At 36.2% G+C, this 15,393-nt stretch overlaps 1 protein-coding gene across 1 annotated transcript in view; it reads left to right on the forward strand.

Moving 5' to 3' along the window:
• The window catches only part of OTOGL (otogelin like), a 146,825-nt gene that overhangs the window by 29,597 nt on the left and 101,835 nt on the right, over positions 1-15,393 (forward strand). Inside the window, exons 9-17 of the mRNA XM_060656875.3 lie at positions 1,302-1,429; positions 1,794-1,900; positions 6,391-6,497; positions 6,713-6,838; positions 8,429-8,537; positions 9,720-9,766; positions 10,227-10,372; positions 11,538-11,661; positions 13,728-13,905. Of these exons, the coding sequence (XP_060512858.3) occupies positions 1,302-1,429; positions 1,794-1,900; positions 6,391-6,497; positions 6,713-6,838; positions 8,429-8,537; positions 9,720-9,766; positions 10,227-10,372; positions 11,538-11,661; positions 13,728-13,905 (1,072 nt within the window). The remainder of the gene's footprint in view (positions 1-1,301; positions 1,430-1,793; positions 1,901-6,390; positions 6,498-6,712; positions 6,839-8,428; positions 8,538-9,719; positions 9,767-10,226; positions 10,373-11,537; positions 11,662-13,727; positions 13,906-15,393) is intronic.

Raw genomic sequence — 15,393 nt, forward strand, 5'->3', positions numbered from 1 at the left:
TCAGTGTGTAACATTTTCAACAGAATCAGAGATAATGAGGTAGGCCAGATAAACTTGAAATAATAATCTAATAATGTATTTAAATTTTGCAACCCCCCTTTTATTTATTCATTCACTTATTTGGCAAATGTATTTAGAGCACCTACTACATGCCAGATGCTAAACAAAGGGGAAGCTTTGACACACTGTTGCCCTCCATGTAGAAGAAGACAAAATAAATAGAGACAAGTTAAAATATAAATTTTTGGGAGCAATAGCAGCTATGAAAACAAGAAGTTGTAAATGGAGATTAAGAGCAATAGAACAGTGTGTGTTCAGTGGTAATCCAGATCATGTGACAGAGAAGGCGTCTCTGAGGAGGTCGTATTAAACAGACAAACAGACACCTAAATAAAGTAAGGGAGAGAGCAGAGGGAAGATTGGAGAGAATTTTGAAGAATGGGGAGCAAAAGCAAGAGCAAAGTGGGAACGAGCTTAAAAGGAGAACAGTGTGAGGCCAGTGTGACTGGGGTAGATTGAGCAGGAATAAGAGAGAAGGGGACAAGAGGAGTGTGTGGGGGGTGGGGTTGGTGTAGGAGGAGGGGAAACAGGGGAGCGCAGGGGCCAGATCATAAAAGTCTTCCAGGCCACAGCAAAGTTTAGGATTTTATTCTAAGAGAATGAAGCATTCTTGTAGATGAACTCCCACAATAACCCGGACCCTTTGTGGTAGCAAGCAGACCTGTTCCTCTCTTGAAGATGCTGAGAGAGAGAGAGAGAGAGAGCGAGAGAGAGAGAGAGCGGTCAAATATGTGGCTTGAGATTTCTTACTCTAGTGGTGCAGAAGCTCGTCATCAGTGGTAGACAGTGTAAGTCTAAGTGGTGAGGAACCTAAAGTTCCCATCCGACAGCTGTCTTAGAGCTTCCAGATGTTATGGTGTTTGGTTCTGCTAAGCCTTTGAGATTTTAGTTTCATTCTTTGTCTGAACGTGGAGCAGGATTAAGATGAGCACTTTCAGTCCCTCCTCTTGTTGCTCAAATGATGTTCGCTTTTGCTCTTCAATGTTACTCACTTTTATTTGGTACTTACGCTTTGTTCAATGTATTGTTATTACGCTAAAGTGATACTACCCCAGCATTACGCAGAGGCAAGATTCAGGAGCTTAAAGTAATGTTAATAGTCTAATATCATTGGCAATCATTGGTAATGATAAAGTGGCTGAGTTTAACTTTCTGACCAGGAAGTTTATGTTGATGAACTGTGTTTGTGAAAAGTGATGCTATCACACATATTTTTGTGCGTCTGTGTTTGTGTGAAATAGAGGACTATACGGAAGACATTGCTATGTTTGCAAATAGTTGGTCGGTGCAAATTCCAGATGACAGCAAATGTGTGCCCACACCCTCAGATTTTCCAAATCCATGCTCCAGTGGAATGCCAGCATTTGAGGTAAATGTGATGTGAAGAGCTTGGGCACGTTGGATATAATTCACACATATTGTATTTGTATATTGAATATTAAGCATTTTTTGGTGCAGATGCTACATACTTAAACACGGTTAAATTGAGGGAATGTAAGTGCAACAGGAACAACTTGAAGACATTTCAGAAAGAGTAATGTAACGAGTTTCATGGGAGCAGTACTCATTGTGCAAATATGTAGTTAGGAAAATGTTGGTTAAAACTTATGAGCGTAAATTGCCTTCTGTTAACTGGTAATAACAGAGACACCTGCAAGTAGATCAGTAGAAAAAACGTGAGTGCCCACGTATCCTTAAACATGTGCTGACGACTGCCATCTTTTTCTGCACAGGCAATCTTCTTCAAGTGTCAGATATTGTTGCAGTTTCCTTTCTTGAGCTGCCATGAATATATTGATCCATATTTGTATATTGCCAGCTGTGTTAATGATCTTTGCAAGTAAGTGAAATAATTAGTATTTGTAATTAAAATTTCTTTATCCAGAAAGAAAAGCAAAAACCACTTCTGTAACTTAGACGTCTCAGCAGTTCACAAAACATCATGGAAATGTAAAACATAAACTGGCCTAACATCTATTAAAAGCTTGCTGGATAATACATGCAATCTAAATGGTTTATATAAGCAGCATAAAAAGAAGCATTTTTAAAAGGTTGCTTGTTCCACTGATCGCTTTTAGAGTTTAGAGATTCCAACAGAGTCTTTCAAAATAATGTTTTGAAATGCACAAAATCAAACACACAAAATTACAAAGGAAACTGTATTGAAATGGAGTTATCAAAATAGTAAAAGAAATGAATTTATGATATATGTTTTTACATACATTTCAAGTCTAACTATAACTACCATTTACATGATCTCAGTAAATATTTTGAGATATCTGCAACAATTATAATTAGAAATGAAAACATTAAAAAGTGAAGTATGAGATATATTGTTGACAAAATCACAGATATTGCTATGGACATTGTGATGTGTTGTCTATATGAGTAATTGATGCCAAATTTCAGTTAGAGGTTAGTGACAGTACACATGTAATCTTGACCCCATCCAAGGTCACCCGACTCTTACATTTTCTCCCAGGTTAAGAATACCTAGACTAGATGGTTGTCTAGGGAACAAATTTGGTGAGACCCATCATAATATGTTCCTCAATGTAGAACCCACTCTAAATTATCTATTATTGTAGTCTTTTCTACTATTGTTTTTCAAAAATTTACCAAGAGTATTTGATTTTGAATGTTCATCTTGAATGTTGAAGAATATCTCAAGATATTTTAATAAATTTGTACTTTTTGAAGAATCTCAAGATGTGTAAATGATACATGGGAACTTGTTGTAAAAGACTAGACTAATTTTTGATTGAGTAAAACCACTTACACCTCATCTTGTAGCCTGTAGCTTGTTGAGGCTTAAGTTTAGCAAAGGTGAGAACAAAGAGGGAAAGTTGAAGTAGTATGAAATTGTCTTATTTACAACTACTCTACTTTAATTAAATGGAGATTACTATAAAATAATGAATATAATGATATTTTTCAGATGTGAAACTTATTTGGGATGCCTGTTAATTTTGAGTGGAATACAGTTTTATTTTTATGTATATGTATAGCCTCTAAATTTTAGGGATTTATGAACTACTGCAGGAGTTTTGAAAGAGTTCCCTCTCTGCTTAAATATTGGGGACCGACCTAACTTAATATTTGACCACATTCTGTTCCCTATTCGGTTTTATTTTTTATTTAAGTGCTGTGTTGTTATATCTCTGTTCTTTTTCTCAGTCTCTTTTTTGTGGATCTTATCGGTGGTCCATGGTTTTAACCTCGCTGTGTATATGGAATTAAAAATTGTGTTTATTCCACCATGATTCATTCTTTGGCTATTCTCCAGTAGTCTTTTCACTTGCCATGGGCATTATCATCTTTAGCATCCACTTCTCAGGTTGACTGAGATGAAATATTTTGGCAGATCTAGGAAAGTCATTTTCCCTTTACTAGGTAGGATATTGTTTGGTTGCTTCAGTTGCCAAAGTATCAGTGGCATAAATTAAATTGAAACATATGTTTCCCATATGAAGGTCCAAGTTGGTAAGCGATTCTGGGGTCATACCATGTGTCCACACCATGAATTTTCCAGTGACACAGCGATGCTATTGTTATGTCATCCCACAAGGCCTAGGGTGTTGTCCTCAATTTCACTGCCAGAACTGGCTTACCACTCCCACGTCTATAGTTTAGCACTTAGGAAGGGAGAAAATGAAGTAGAGGGCTGTTGGCAGCTTTTTTAAGAAAGAGTTCTGGAAGTTTCATGTATACTTTTAACCCTTTGGTCAGAACTTAGAAACATAGCCATGTACAGATGGCCATATACATAGCCATGTACAGATGCAAAGACAGATGGGAAATATTGTCCTTGACTGGGCAGCCATATGCTTCGCAAAAACTTGAGGGTTCTAATGAAGAGAAGCAGGCTCTGGAGACAAAAAAAACCCCAACAAAACAAAACAAAAATACAATCTCTGTTATACTCACTTCATCTGAAATTTCATCATTGAGGATTTAACATTTTTGTCTTTTGAAATTTTGATATCTGTAGACTTTAAGTTTTGAAATCCAATTGCTTTCTCCAGGGAAATAAAAATAGCAGGATAGAGAAATGCCTTTTACTGTTGAAATCAACTGGTATCACCAGTGATATGTTTGAGGTGAAGAGGCCAAGTTTGGGGACAGAGCAGTCATGTAATACCAAAAGAAGGGCATTATAAATCAAGTAAGTGGGCCTTGAACAAACTGTAGTGAGAGGCTACCAGTTAGCCTTTTACTTGTCTCAATACTTCACTGAGGTCTAGACCTACCTACATCCTTTCTTTTCTGAAGGAGAGTCTCTTCATTTCTTACCGTAGGGGATGGCACCACAAAGATCCTATACAAGAAGAACATTGGGAATCTGCTGAACACAAATTCATTTCCTGCTTGCATTATGATAGTATATTGAATTCAATTCAACAAACCTTGCTTAGCATCAATTCTGAGCTGAGCATTGTGCCACATCTTGGAGAAACAGAAACCATTTAGACATGGACCCTGTCCTAGGAACTCACATTCTGGTGGGGCAGAAACAGGCCTCCAGCAATGACACATGCTCTAAATGTGAAGGGCAGTAGATGTGGAGAGGTTTGCTGAGTTTTATCAGGGAGTGCCTTCCACAGTTCCACAAAGGAGATGCCATCTGAACTTATGCCCTCCTCTTTCTGCTTTTTAGAATGCTAAACCTAGAAGCAAGGGAATGCTTTCAACTTTGTCATGCCAAAGTCAATTGATTTGAAACAATTATTATTTAATGCTCATTTTCCTTATTAAAGTTAACATCCAAAATGGAGCAAATAAGCTCATTTTCCCCTCAGCACACTGGAATAATAATTTCTTTCTTGCCCAATTGTGAATTTTCGTGTGATGCCATATATAATGGGCATGGCATGGATCCTAGAGTTAACACAGATACTTAATAAATGGTAGCTATTTTAATAATAGTTGCGTTGGGTTGGGAAACCAATATTCAGTTACTTTCTTAATTTTCAAAGCATCTATTAATTGTAGGAAACAATGCACATATTTTAATGTAAATCAGAAACTTATTACCTTTACAGGAATTCAACAATTTTAGCTTACCCTGTTTTTCAGAGAATTTTCTTGTTTGGCGGTTTAGAATATTTTCTGAGCTTTTGAAGTTTATATGCTCAGTCTCCTTTTCCTTCTAAAGCTCAATTAATTGGACTAGATAAGCTGCATGACTCCAATTACAGTAGCACAGGATAAGTGCAATTTGAGACAGGTGGCTTCTACAATAGAGATACTGAAAATGCGAAGGTTCACAAAATACAACATTCTTAAGGTCATTATCTTGTAAGATGTGTAACTATTTAATCTTAAGCTTGACTTGGATTGAAAAACAAGTCCACTACCTTATTGTAAACCTTGCTTATTTTATAGGTGCTGTGTTAATCTGTTTGGGGAATTGGCAGACTTCTGATATTTGTCGGGGGAGCTTCCAGGGTTATTATAAGAAAACAGTGAGAGATTATTTACTCTTGGCAACATTATAAAAGTAACTAGCCGTAGTAATTCAAACTTGAAAGAATTGAAAATCTTTTATATCTTAAGTTAAATGCTATTTATTCAATCTTTCAAAAGTGCTGCAGTTTTATTAGTATTGGTTTTATTGCAGCATGTGGACTATAAAGAGCATGGTATCTTAGAAATAATTTTCATATTTGATGCTTTTGTTGTGATAGAATTTTATCTATGGTAATGGGATTTATGGATGTAAATTTATAAATTTATGTTTATTAATAAATATTTAATATTTATTTCCCAAAAGGGCTGGGATGTTTTGTGTGGGAGCAAAGCAATACATACAAAAAGATTCTGGGCAGAATGTCATAATTAAAATAGAAAATTTGGGGGGCACCTGGGTGGCTCATTCGGTTAAGTGTCCAACTTCGGTTCAGGTCATGATGTTGTGGTTTGTGGGTTCAAGCCTCGCAATAGGCTCTGGGCTGACAGTTCAGGGCCTGGAGCCTGCTTTGGATTCTGTGTCTCTCTCTTTGCCTCTCCCCTGCTCACACTGTCTCTGTCTCTGTCTCTCTCTCAAAAATAAATAAAAACATTAAAAAAATTGTTTTAATAGAAAGTTTTTCCAGTACAGGTACTCTTTTGAACCAAAAGCAAAGTGGCCAAATTATTGAAATAGTTTGATGAAGACAATTTACTCAGGCCCTGTGAGCTGTGATCTCATGCTTATATGTTTTCTGCCCAATCGTACATGGTATGTGCATGCTGACATCAGTTCATTTCTAGAGATTTGGAGCTCAAAGGTGTGGTTTCTGCCAATATTTCCTGTGTGACTGTGGATGGCTCTGTCTTTTCATTTTCCAGAACTGATGATGATGAAACCTATTGTCGTGCAGCCACCGAGTACGCGAGAGCCTGTTCCCACGCTGGCTACCCGATTCAAGACTGGAGAGATGACTTTCCAGCATGTAGTATGTTTTCTTGTTTTCTAAACCCTGTGTATTTGTGTTAATTTCCAGTTTATCCTAGTACTCAAAACTGCCCCTAGGACTCAAAACTACTGATTTACAAGGATTTGTCATTGACCCAATAACAGTGGTAAACTTGCATACTTTTCCAAACACTATTTTTTTTTAAAGAGAGGTGAGTAAATTTGACTTATAGCTCCCCTGTTTGCCCATTTTAGCTGATAAATGTGATGACAGTTTCGTCCATCGGGATTGTATCAGTTGTTGCCCACCAACCTGCACATTTGAGAAACAGTGTCTTGGGAGCAATCTCCATTGTCTTGATGGATGTTACTGCGCAGATGGTAAGCACTTCATGAGAGAAACAGTGTCTGTACTCATGGAAACTAGTATCCAGTGATTGAAGAATCATATCATAATGTCCTCTCTCAGGACATAGGGCTGTTGCAATTTTCTACCCTGGTAGGATTTGATCCTTGAAGTGATTAGGAAGAATGGCAGCTTTTCTACTATGTAAATTTCCCAGGAAATTTGGAATCTGGAGTCCTGAAGTTAACCATGGCAAATCTTTTGTTCTCTTGGATATTTAAGGATATTTAATACTGTGCATATTTTCATGTTTTGAAGGTGAAAGCAAGTTAAAAAAAGCCTTCATATGTTGGCAGTATAGGATTTTAGTCCTGACGTAGTTTTAATATGTGAAATTACAAGTAACATAGCAAGTGATACAGGTGAGATTTAAAATTAGGAATGAGGAAGGGAAGGAAAAATAAGATAAAAACAGAGAGGGAGGCAAACCCTAAGAGACTTTTAAAAACAGAAAAAACTGAGGGTTGCTGGAGGGGTGTTTGTTGGTTGTATGGGCTAAATGGGTGATGAGCATTAAGGAGGGCACTCATTGGGATGAACACTGGGTGTTATATGCAAATGATGAGTCACTAAATTCTACTCCTGAAACCATTATTACACTATATGTTAACTAACTTGGATTTAAATTTAAAAAAATTTTAAAAATTAAAATACAGAAAATAAGCAAATTTGGAATGACTGCTATACTGATAGGTCTTTACAAAGAACACTGAGGATTTACTCAAACCCCTTCATTTTTACAGATTAAAAACAATAGAATCCCAGAAATGTTAAGTGTTTTTCCTCACCTGATATGAGTGAGGACTACTTGGAATCAGATTTGTTAAGCTCAGTCTGTTGGTCTGTCAGTGCTTCTCAAAGTAGAATCTTTAGATCAGTGCCAGGCCTGAACCATTTGTTACCAGTCAATGATGCAATAAGGAATTTGAACCAGAATAAAAATCCATGTGCCAAAATATAAGTCAATGCTTCCTTATCTAGGAATTCTTACTCCAAAACAAGGTCAGCTGAGTGAAACACGTGCTTGGTAACACGGTTGATTTACGTTATGGCTCAACAAGCTTTACTGAGAGAGGTAGCAAATGCTGTTCCAATCACTGGCCCTTTGAGTAGCACTACCTTGATATTTATTACCTGTGTGACAATAGTGTAAATCTCTCACTTTGAGATGAGCAGAAATTAAACCAAGAATATATGTTCTTTCTCTCCTTCTCTCTCTTCTTCCCTCAAAAGCAAGGAAATACTGTCTAGTTGCCTTTATTCAGTGTAGTGAAACTTGAGTTTTTGATGGCAAGTCATGAGATAAGAAAATTTAAAATTACTGAAATAGATCCTTATTTTAAATTTAATTTAATTTAATTTTTTTTCTAAAATAGACCCTTATAAGGTAGCTACTGATTGAGATAGAACCAGGTTGTCAGTAACCTCTTTAAAAGTAAAAAGAATTATATTTTCAGCACCTAGTGTGAGCGGGTGTTCGATAAAAGTTGGTTGAGTTATTATAGTCAAACAACACATTCTTTGTTATTTCTTTTGAGTATTTGATACATATTTTTCTTAAATAGGCCTCATAATGGAAAATGGGACTTGCATCTCCTTGGAAAATTGCCCGTGTAGTTTTCATGGATTAGCTTACTCAGTTGGTTCAAAAATTGAACAGGAATGTACTGAATGGTATGTTATTAATATACAGCCAATTATTTCTGGGTACCTGATTAGTTGACAACTTCACCATGACATATGTCTAAAGGAATGTACTTATTACTTATTTTCTTCCAAAAATTCCAAGACACAGTTTGCATCTAATTTAAAGTCTGGATGGGAGTAGGGCAGGGGGCTATACATAGTTTCATATTTTAAATATGAAAGCAAGTTCAGAAAAAAAAAAGCTAGAAAAATATAGAAAATTTATAATTTCTTTTATGATGTAATTCTCACTTCCCTTGATAATTCCATAAAATCATAAACCTATGTAATGAGTCTGTTGCATTTTCTTGTTATTTGTAACCAGTAATCTGCATATATTTTTACCATTAGAACATAATGGTAATCCTGGCCTTCTCTGCTGAGTACTTTAAAAAGTGACTCTCCAGATTGCCAATACATGGCCATCATTAGAGACATTTAGAATTTCTTATTACATTAGCAACTAAAACTATTTTAGGTAAGCATGAAGTCCCTCCAGGGAAGTCTTATAAAGAACAGGTATAAATGTCAGCAGGCCCTTGTCTCTTTGCTGTCAGTGTGATATAACTGGCATGCAGGTAGATAAGCAACCACATTCTTAAATAATGATTTAAGCTCCTCCTCTTTAGAGACTCTGCTTCTATCCTTCTATCCTCCTTCCATCCTAAAAGTCTTTTTGATGGCAGAAGGCAGAATTTATCTTACATAAGAGGACATCTTTTCTTTCTCTTTAATGTCTGATGATCCTTAAAAGAAACTTTCTTGTTTTGTAGTAGATGAAATAACTTTATTAACTCTTTATGTATATTTCCCTCCTAATATAGGTAAATACTTTTTTGTGTGTGACTTTTTTTTTATTTAGTTTAAGCAATGAGAGAAGGACATAAAACAAAAGCTCTCTGTTTGCATAGTACTTTCGTTCCTGGCTATTCTGTATTCCCTTTGTGTCATCTTTAGTGATTTTTAAGTATGACACACAATAAATAATAATTTAGGTGCTTTCCAGCCCAAGTTTATCAGTTAATTGAACTTTTGCAGATATATTTTTCAAGTCAGATTATTCTGAACCTATAAACATGGTATGTATTGGTACATTAATCAATACATTGATGCAAACATTAATACAGTTTCTCTATACCAGTAGATTAATATTTTTATAATTTCATTTAGTGTGTGTGTTGGTGGAGTTTGGAACTGCACTGAGCATGACTGTCCAGGTAATCTTTCAAAATGTTTTTAAAGAAAATGTCTCAATTTTCTTTAAATTGAAGAGGAACATGGCAATGATGTTTATGAGTTCATCTCATATATAACAAGAGATGTAATGATCCATAAATTCAGATATTGAGAGGATAAATGGAAAATTGAACAAAGGATAGCTTTGAGCAGGTGACTGGTCAAAACTTATTGATGTAGTATAAATATTACAAAACCTAAAAAATACATTGAGCTCTCCTTTAATAAATTTTGAATTAAATTTAATAACATAATCTAGTAAGTTTGTCAGACGAGTACATTTTAAACACTTTATCTATTTCTTTTTGATGAATGATTATTTACCCTAGTCAACTTCCTGCTTTTAAAAAATAAACATAATTTCTTTCTCTGCCTTCTCCTTCTTCTCTCTCCTTCTCCTTTTTGTTTTTTTTTTTTAATTTTTATTTTTTATTTTGATAGTACAATGCTCTGTTGTGGGTGATTCTCATTTTACAACGTTTGATGGTCGACATTATTCTTTTATTGGAATGTGCCAGTACATCCTTGTGAAAGGAACTGGAAAAGATAAATTCACAATTACTTTACAGAAAGCTCACTGTGAACAGGTAGGAACATCTCAAAATGGCCAGGAGAATTTTTTTGTTTTTGTTTTATTTTGTTTTGTTTTGTTTTGTTGTTGTTGTTTTTTCACTCAAGCTCCATTCTAGGTCAAGAGTGGTAATACGTAATATGGTAATAGTGGTAATATGAATGGTAATGTAAATTTTCTGCAAAAATCATTGTTAAGATGCTTCACCATTCTACCTATGACAAAGAAAAAATGTTGCTAATTAATCTATGTTATACTGTTGCTTATATGACACATCCTGATTTCAGATATTAAAATATGAAAACAAATGTTTTAGATTAAATACTACGTATCTAATTATATTTTCTTTCTTAAAAAATGGAATTTATATGTATACTTTTTTTGAACATTTCATGCATAACTGCACAATGGACCTAAGTTTTTGGTTACTTCGGAAACCACTATTTTAAGGAGATGATTTTTGACAGGACTGAGTCAGTTTCATGTTTTCTAAATAGATTTGATGAATTTCTTAGCATACTGGAATATTTATTTTAGATCTTTTCTTCAAATAAATACATCAGTTATTTGTAAAGACACACAGATTTTCCTCTCTTTAAATCAGGTAGTCAACATTTTGCAGAAATCTTTAATTTTCTAGTTTTATTCCAGTATGAAATGGTTATTTCCAACAACAATTCTGAACTACTTTATTTGCTTTTTCTACAGCTTGATTTTTTTTTGTAGTATATCAGAGTCCAAATAAATTTCCTACATAGAATCCCAATTCTCTTTGTTCTTTTCCTTATTGAATTTTTTATGTTTAGTATTCCACTTAAATGTATTGGAGAGCTATATTAATAATGTGCTATGAAAAACATAACTATTGGCACTTTGTTGAGAACATTTTTATTTAATGTTCTATGTACAATATAGGTAGGTATATGGTATACTTAATGTACTATATAAATATAAATTTTATTGGTAATGGGGCTATATATTACATGTTAAGTACTTTATTATATTACTTATACTCAAGCCTTCTATATACCAGGAATTCTTATCCATGTGCACTCTCTTTCTCCTTTCTTCTTCCTTCTCTCTCTCTTGCTTTCTCCCGTTCCCCTCTCCCATCATCCGTATCTCTTTCTGTGTCCTATTTCTCTCTCGTTCCTTTAACCAATCACTTGATTTTTATGCAGAACATTGGCTTGGTCTGCCTTCAGTCTATAACTCTAATTCTGGAGGATGATTTTAACAAACAAGTGACCCTTAGTAGAGGAGGACAAATCCTTACCAGTCCTAACCAAGGCTTCAATCTGAATGGTAAGAAGCAATGCGAATGATGTACTTGCCTTACACTGACAACAGCAACAACATTAACAACAACAACAACAACAACAACAACAACAACAACACAACCTGAATGAAGTCTTCTCCCATTGGCTGACTAACCTAACATTTGAGGGCCTATGTGTTGCCAGGTCCTCAGCTAGAGACCTCAGAGATTACCATGTCTATGGGAGCTAGTGTTCACCTCAAGTGGCCTAGAGTTTGCAAGGGGAGAGGTATAACAAAACAGCCACTTGCATAAAATATAACAAACTCAAAGATATGCGCAGGGACTCTGGGGATCTAAGTCAGTACAGCTCACCCAGCCTTGGGCAGGAATGTGCAGGTACGGTCAGGCAAGTTTTGACATCAGATACATCACCTCTGAAGAGGTGACGTCTCTTTCAGCATTCAAAGCTGAGGATTGTCAGGGTGAAGGAGGTGGGAAAAGTGTTCCATGCAAAGCAAGGAGGTATAAACCGTGCAGTATGATTAGGGGAAACTATAGCTAGTTTGGGACTGCTAAAGCCTGAAGAGGGTAATGGAGAATGTCCAAATATGAGACTAGAGAAATAGGTGGGGGTGACACTGGAGAAAACCTTATATGCAGAGCGTTGTTATGGTTTTTGTGTTCCTGCCTGTGTTCTAGCATAGTTATTATTAACACTCTCTTTCATTCCCAGAGATGTCCCAATTTGTATTACAAATTACATGGTCGTGCTATTCATTGTCATGCTAAGGGAGTTGAACTTGGTATGAAATTGAATATGAAATTATCATTATTTGACCGTTTTTATGTACAAAGATAACAATCTCATATGGTTCAACCAAATAAATAAGTTTCAGTGAGAAGAATGATAGTCTTTTTTTCTTTCTTTCTTTCTTTGTTTTTTTTTTTTTGGTAGACTACTATGGCAACTCCGTGGAAGTGGCTTTAAGAGAGGCTGGCAGGAAACATGGAGGACAGTTAGGGTGTTACTGAAGTCAGTCATGCAGGGAATGAGGAGGAACCAGCGTAAGGCAGTGACAGTGGAGATGGAAAGAAGACAGATTGAAAATATTTAGGAAAAAAAAGTGGTCTGAACCTAGTGATGGATTGGATCAGGGCTGGTTGGGAAAGGGCATCAAAGACACGATGTGATCAAAGAATGGTTCTTAGATTTCTGGACCAGATTGGTGGCAGAAATTGTGATAGGGATACAGGAGCAACTCTCATGTTGGCAGAAGTCATTAGTTCATACTTGAACACAAGTTTCTTGTCTCTTAAGGTGTCTGGTAAAAATGGTGGCTCTAGAGTGCTGTGCTCTCCTTTTTCCTGATAATCTCAGGGGAATGCAGAAGTTTTAAGGAAAGTGCCACTTCCTTATTGAAACATCACCAGTTTGGGGAAAATTACACACACACACACACACACACGGGAGTTAAGAAAAAGAGGTCGGACTTCAAATGCTAAGGACTGTCCACACCTGCCAAGAGATGCTAGCCAACTGAAGTTACATGTGGACATGACAATCTATTAAAAAGATCTGCTGAAGTCTTAGAAAGGAGAGACAGAAGGGAAACAGGAGAAAAGAATGCACAGGGTGGCAAAAATTGGCTCTGGAGCACAGGAGCAGGAACTGGGAGCCTGCCTGCTTCATGTCTCTCTCTCTCTCTCTCTCTCTCTGTCTCTGTCTCTCTCTCTCTCTCTGTGTCTCTCTCTCTTGCGTATTTATTTTGAGAGACAGAGTGAGCGAGCATAAGCAGAGGAGGGGCAGAGAGGGAGAGAGAGGGAGAGAGAGAGAGAGAGAGGGAGAATCCCAAACAGGCTCCCCACCACCAGCATGGAGCCTGATGCAGGGCTTGAACCCACAAACTGCAAGATCATGACCTGAGCCAAAACCAAGAGCTGAATGCTTAGCCAACTGAGTCACCCAGGTGCCCCGCTTTTAATGTTTCAAGTTTTTATTGAAATTCTAGTACCCAGTCTCTTGAAAGAAGAGTTCTGGCGTTGTATTCTAGCATTTCAGAACACTGTCTATGAGTCTCAAAGCTGATTTACGTATGTTCTTTTCCCGCAGGAATTGTTGAAATTCAAACTCTGTCATCCTTATTTATTCTTCTAAAAACCACTTTTGGTTTAAAGATTCTGTTTGCTATAGATGGGGAAAGAATTTACATTCAACTCACTAGCGCCTGGAAAAGAAGAACATTAGGGCTGTGTGGCACTTTTAATGGGAACATAAGGGATGATTTTCTGTAAGTATGATTTCTGAATAGCTAACATGATTTAATGATTAGTAATTTGGAGGAATCAAATTCTTTCATTAGAAGTGTTTACTTAACTAGTAATAGCTTAGTCATCACTGTTCCAAGAGCTTTATATGATCATCTATTTAAATTTTAAAGCAATCCCCTAATTAGTAGCTCTGCTTTATAGATAAAGAAACTCACTGAGACCCTCAAAGCTCAAAGTCATTTAGCTCAAATACGGTGGGGCTGGGCTGTGAATTTGGGTGGTGCAACTCAGAGCCCGTGGGCTAACCCACAGAATAAGTACCTGTTATTCTCTCCCCTGCCATCTATCAAACTTAACAGTATTTCGTTTTTCAATGTGCACTGCTTTTTAAAAATCTTAATATCATTTGATATTAATGATAGTAAATTTTACCTTTAAAATATTGATATCATTTGGTATGAATGATTCCTCTGAAGTAACATTTTGGCAGCTAAGTTCATTGAATTTTATGATCGTTGGTGTTTCATCAGAAGAAAAGCAGTACAGTACAGTTGTACCCCTTGTACTGATGACGCAGTTTCACTTACTTGTGAAAAGACAGTGTATAATTTAGTGTAAATGCTTTGGGCACCTGTTCTTGAACTAAACACTGTGGGACAATTTAAGCAGTATCACATGGTTCGCATCCTCAAAGACCTTGTATTGCAGATCAGGAGGGGATAACAGCCTTTAAGAAATAATGAGGTCAATGCAAGGTATTAATCAACAATATATGTAAAAACACTGAGGTAATTTCAAAACGTTAAATGTTGAGCCGTGTGGTCGTGGACAGGGTAACAAAGGAACGTCTCATGAAGAAGCCATTCCCCGAATACCATAGTTTTTAAAACACTTCTGCATATTTTTCCTATTTGGGTTTTTTTCCACCACCTAATCTTTCTTGTGAATTCTGATTTTATTGTTCAAACCAATTCAGACTCTATTTGCTTCAAAACAGGAGCTCATATACCACCAGACAAAGTTCATTTTGACTCTGTTATCTATGAAACTCTGTCTTTATGTCTGGTTTCCATTTAAAACTGTGAAGGCTTTGAGAATAAGGATGAACCCCTCAATCCTTCTGTTCTTAGGAACCGCATAGAGTCTTTTTTTTAACTTGTTTTATTTTTTAGTTTTTAAAATTTACATCCAAATTAGTTATCATATAGTGCAACAATGATTTCAGGAGTAGATCCCTTAGTGCCCCTTACCCATTTAGCCCATCCCCTCTCCCACAATGCCTCTCATAACCCTCAGTTTGTTCTCCATATTTATGAGTCGCATAGAGTCTTATATGCAGTAGACAGTTGAACTAAATGGCGACAGGGCTTTTAATAGGGCTCCAAGAAAAGAATTTGGAGGGGCAAGGAGAACTGGCATTTACAATTTTAAATTTCAAAAGACAATTTCTTTTACCTTTTCTTCTGTGTGACTAATTTGTGCTTAGGTTATTTAGTTCTTTATGCTTC

Source organism: Panthera onca, chromosome B4, assembly GCF_046562875.1.
Source record: "Panthera onca isolate mPanOnc1 chromosome B4, mPanOnc1 haplotype 2, whole genome shotgun sequence".
Classification (NCBI taxonomy): Eukaryota; Metazoa; Chordata; class Mammalia; order Carnivora; family Felidae; genus Panthera; species Panthera onca.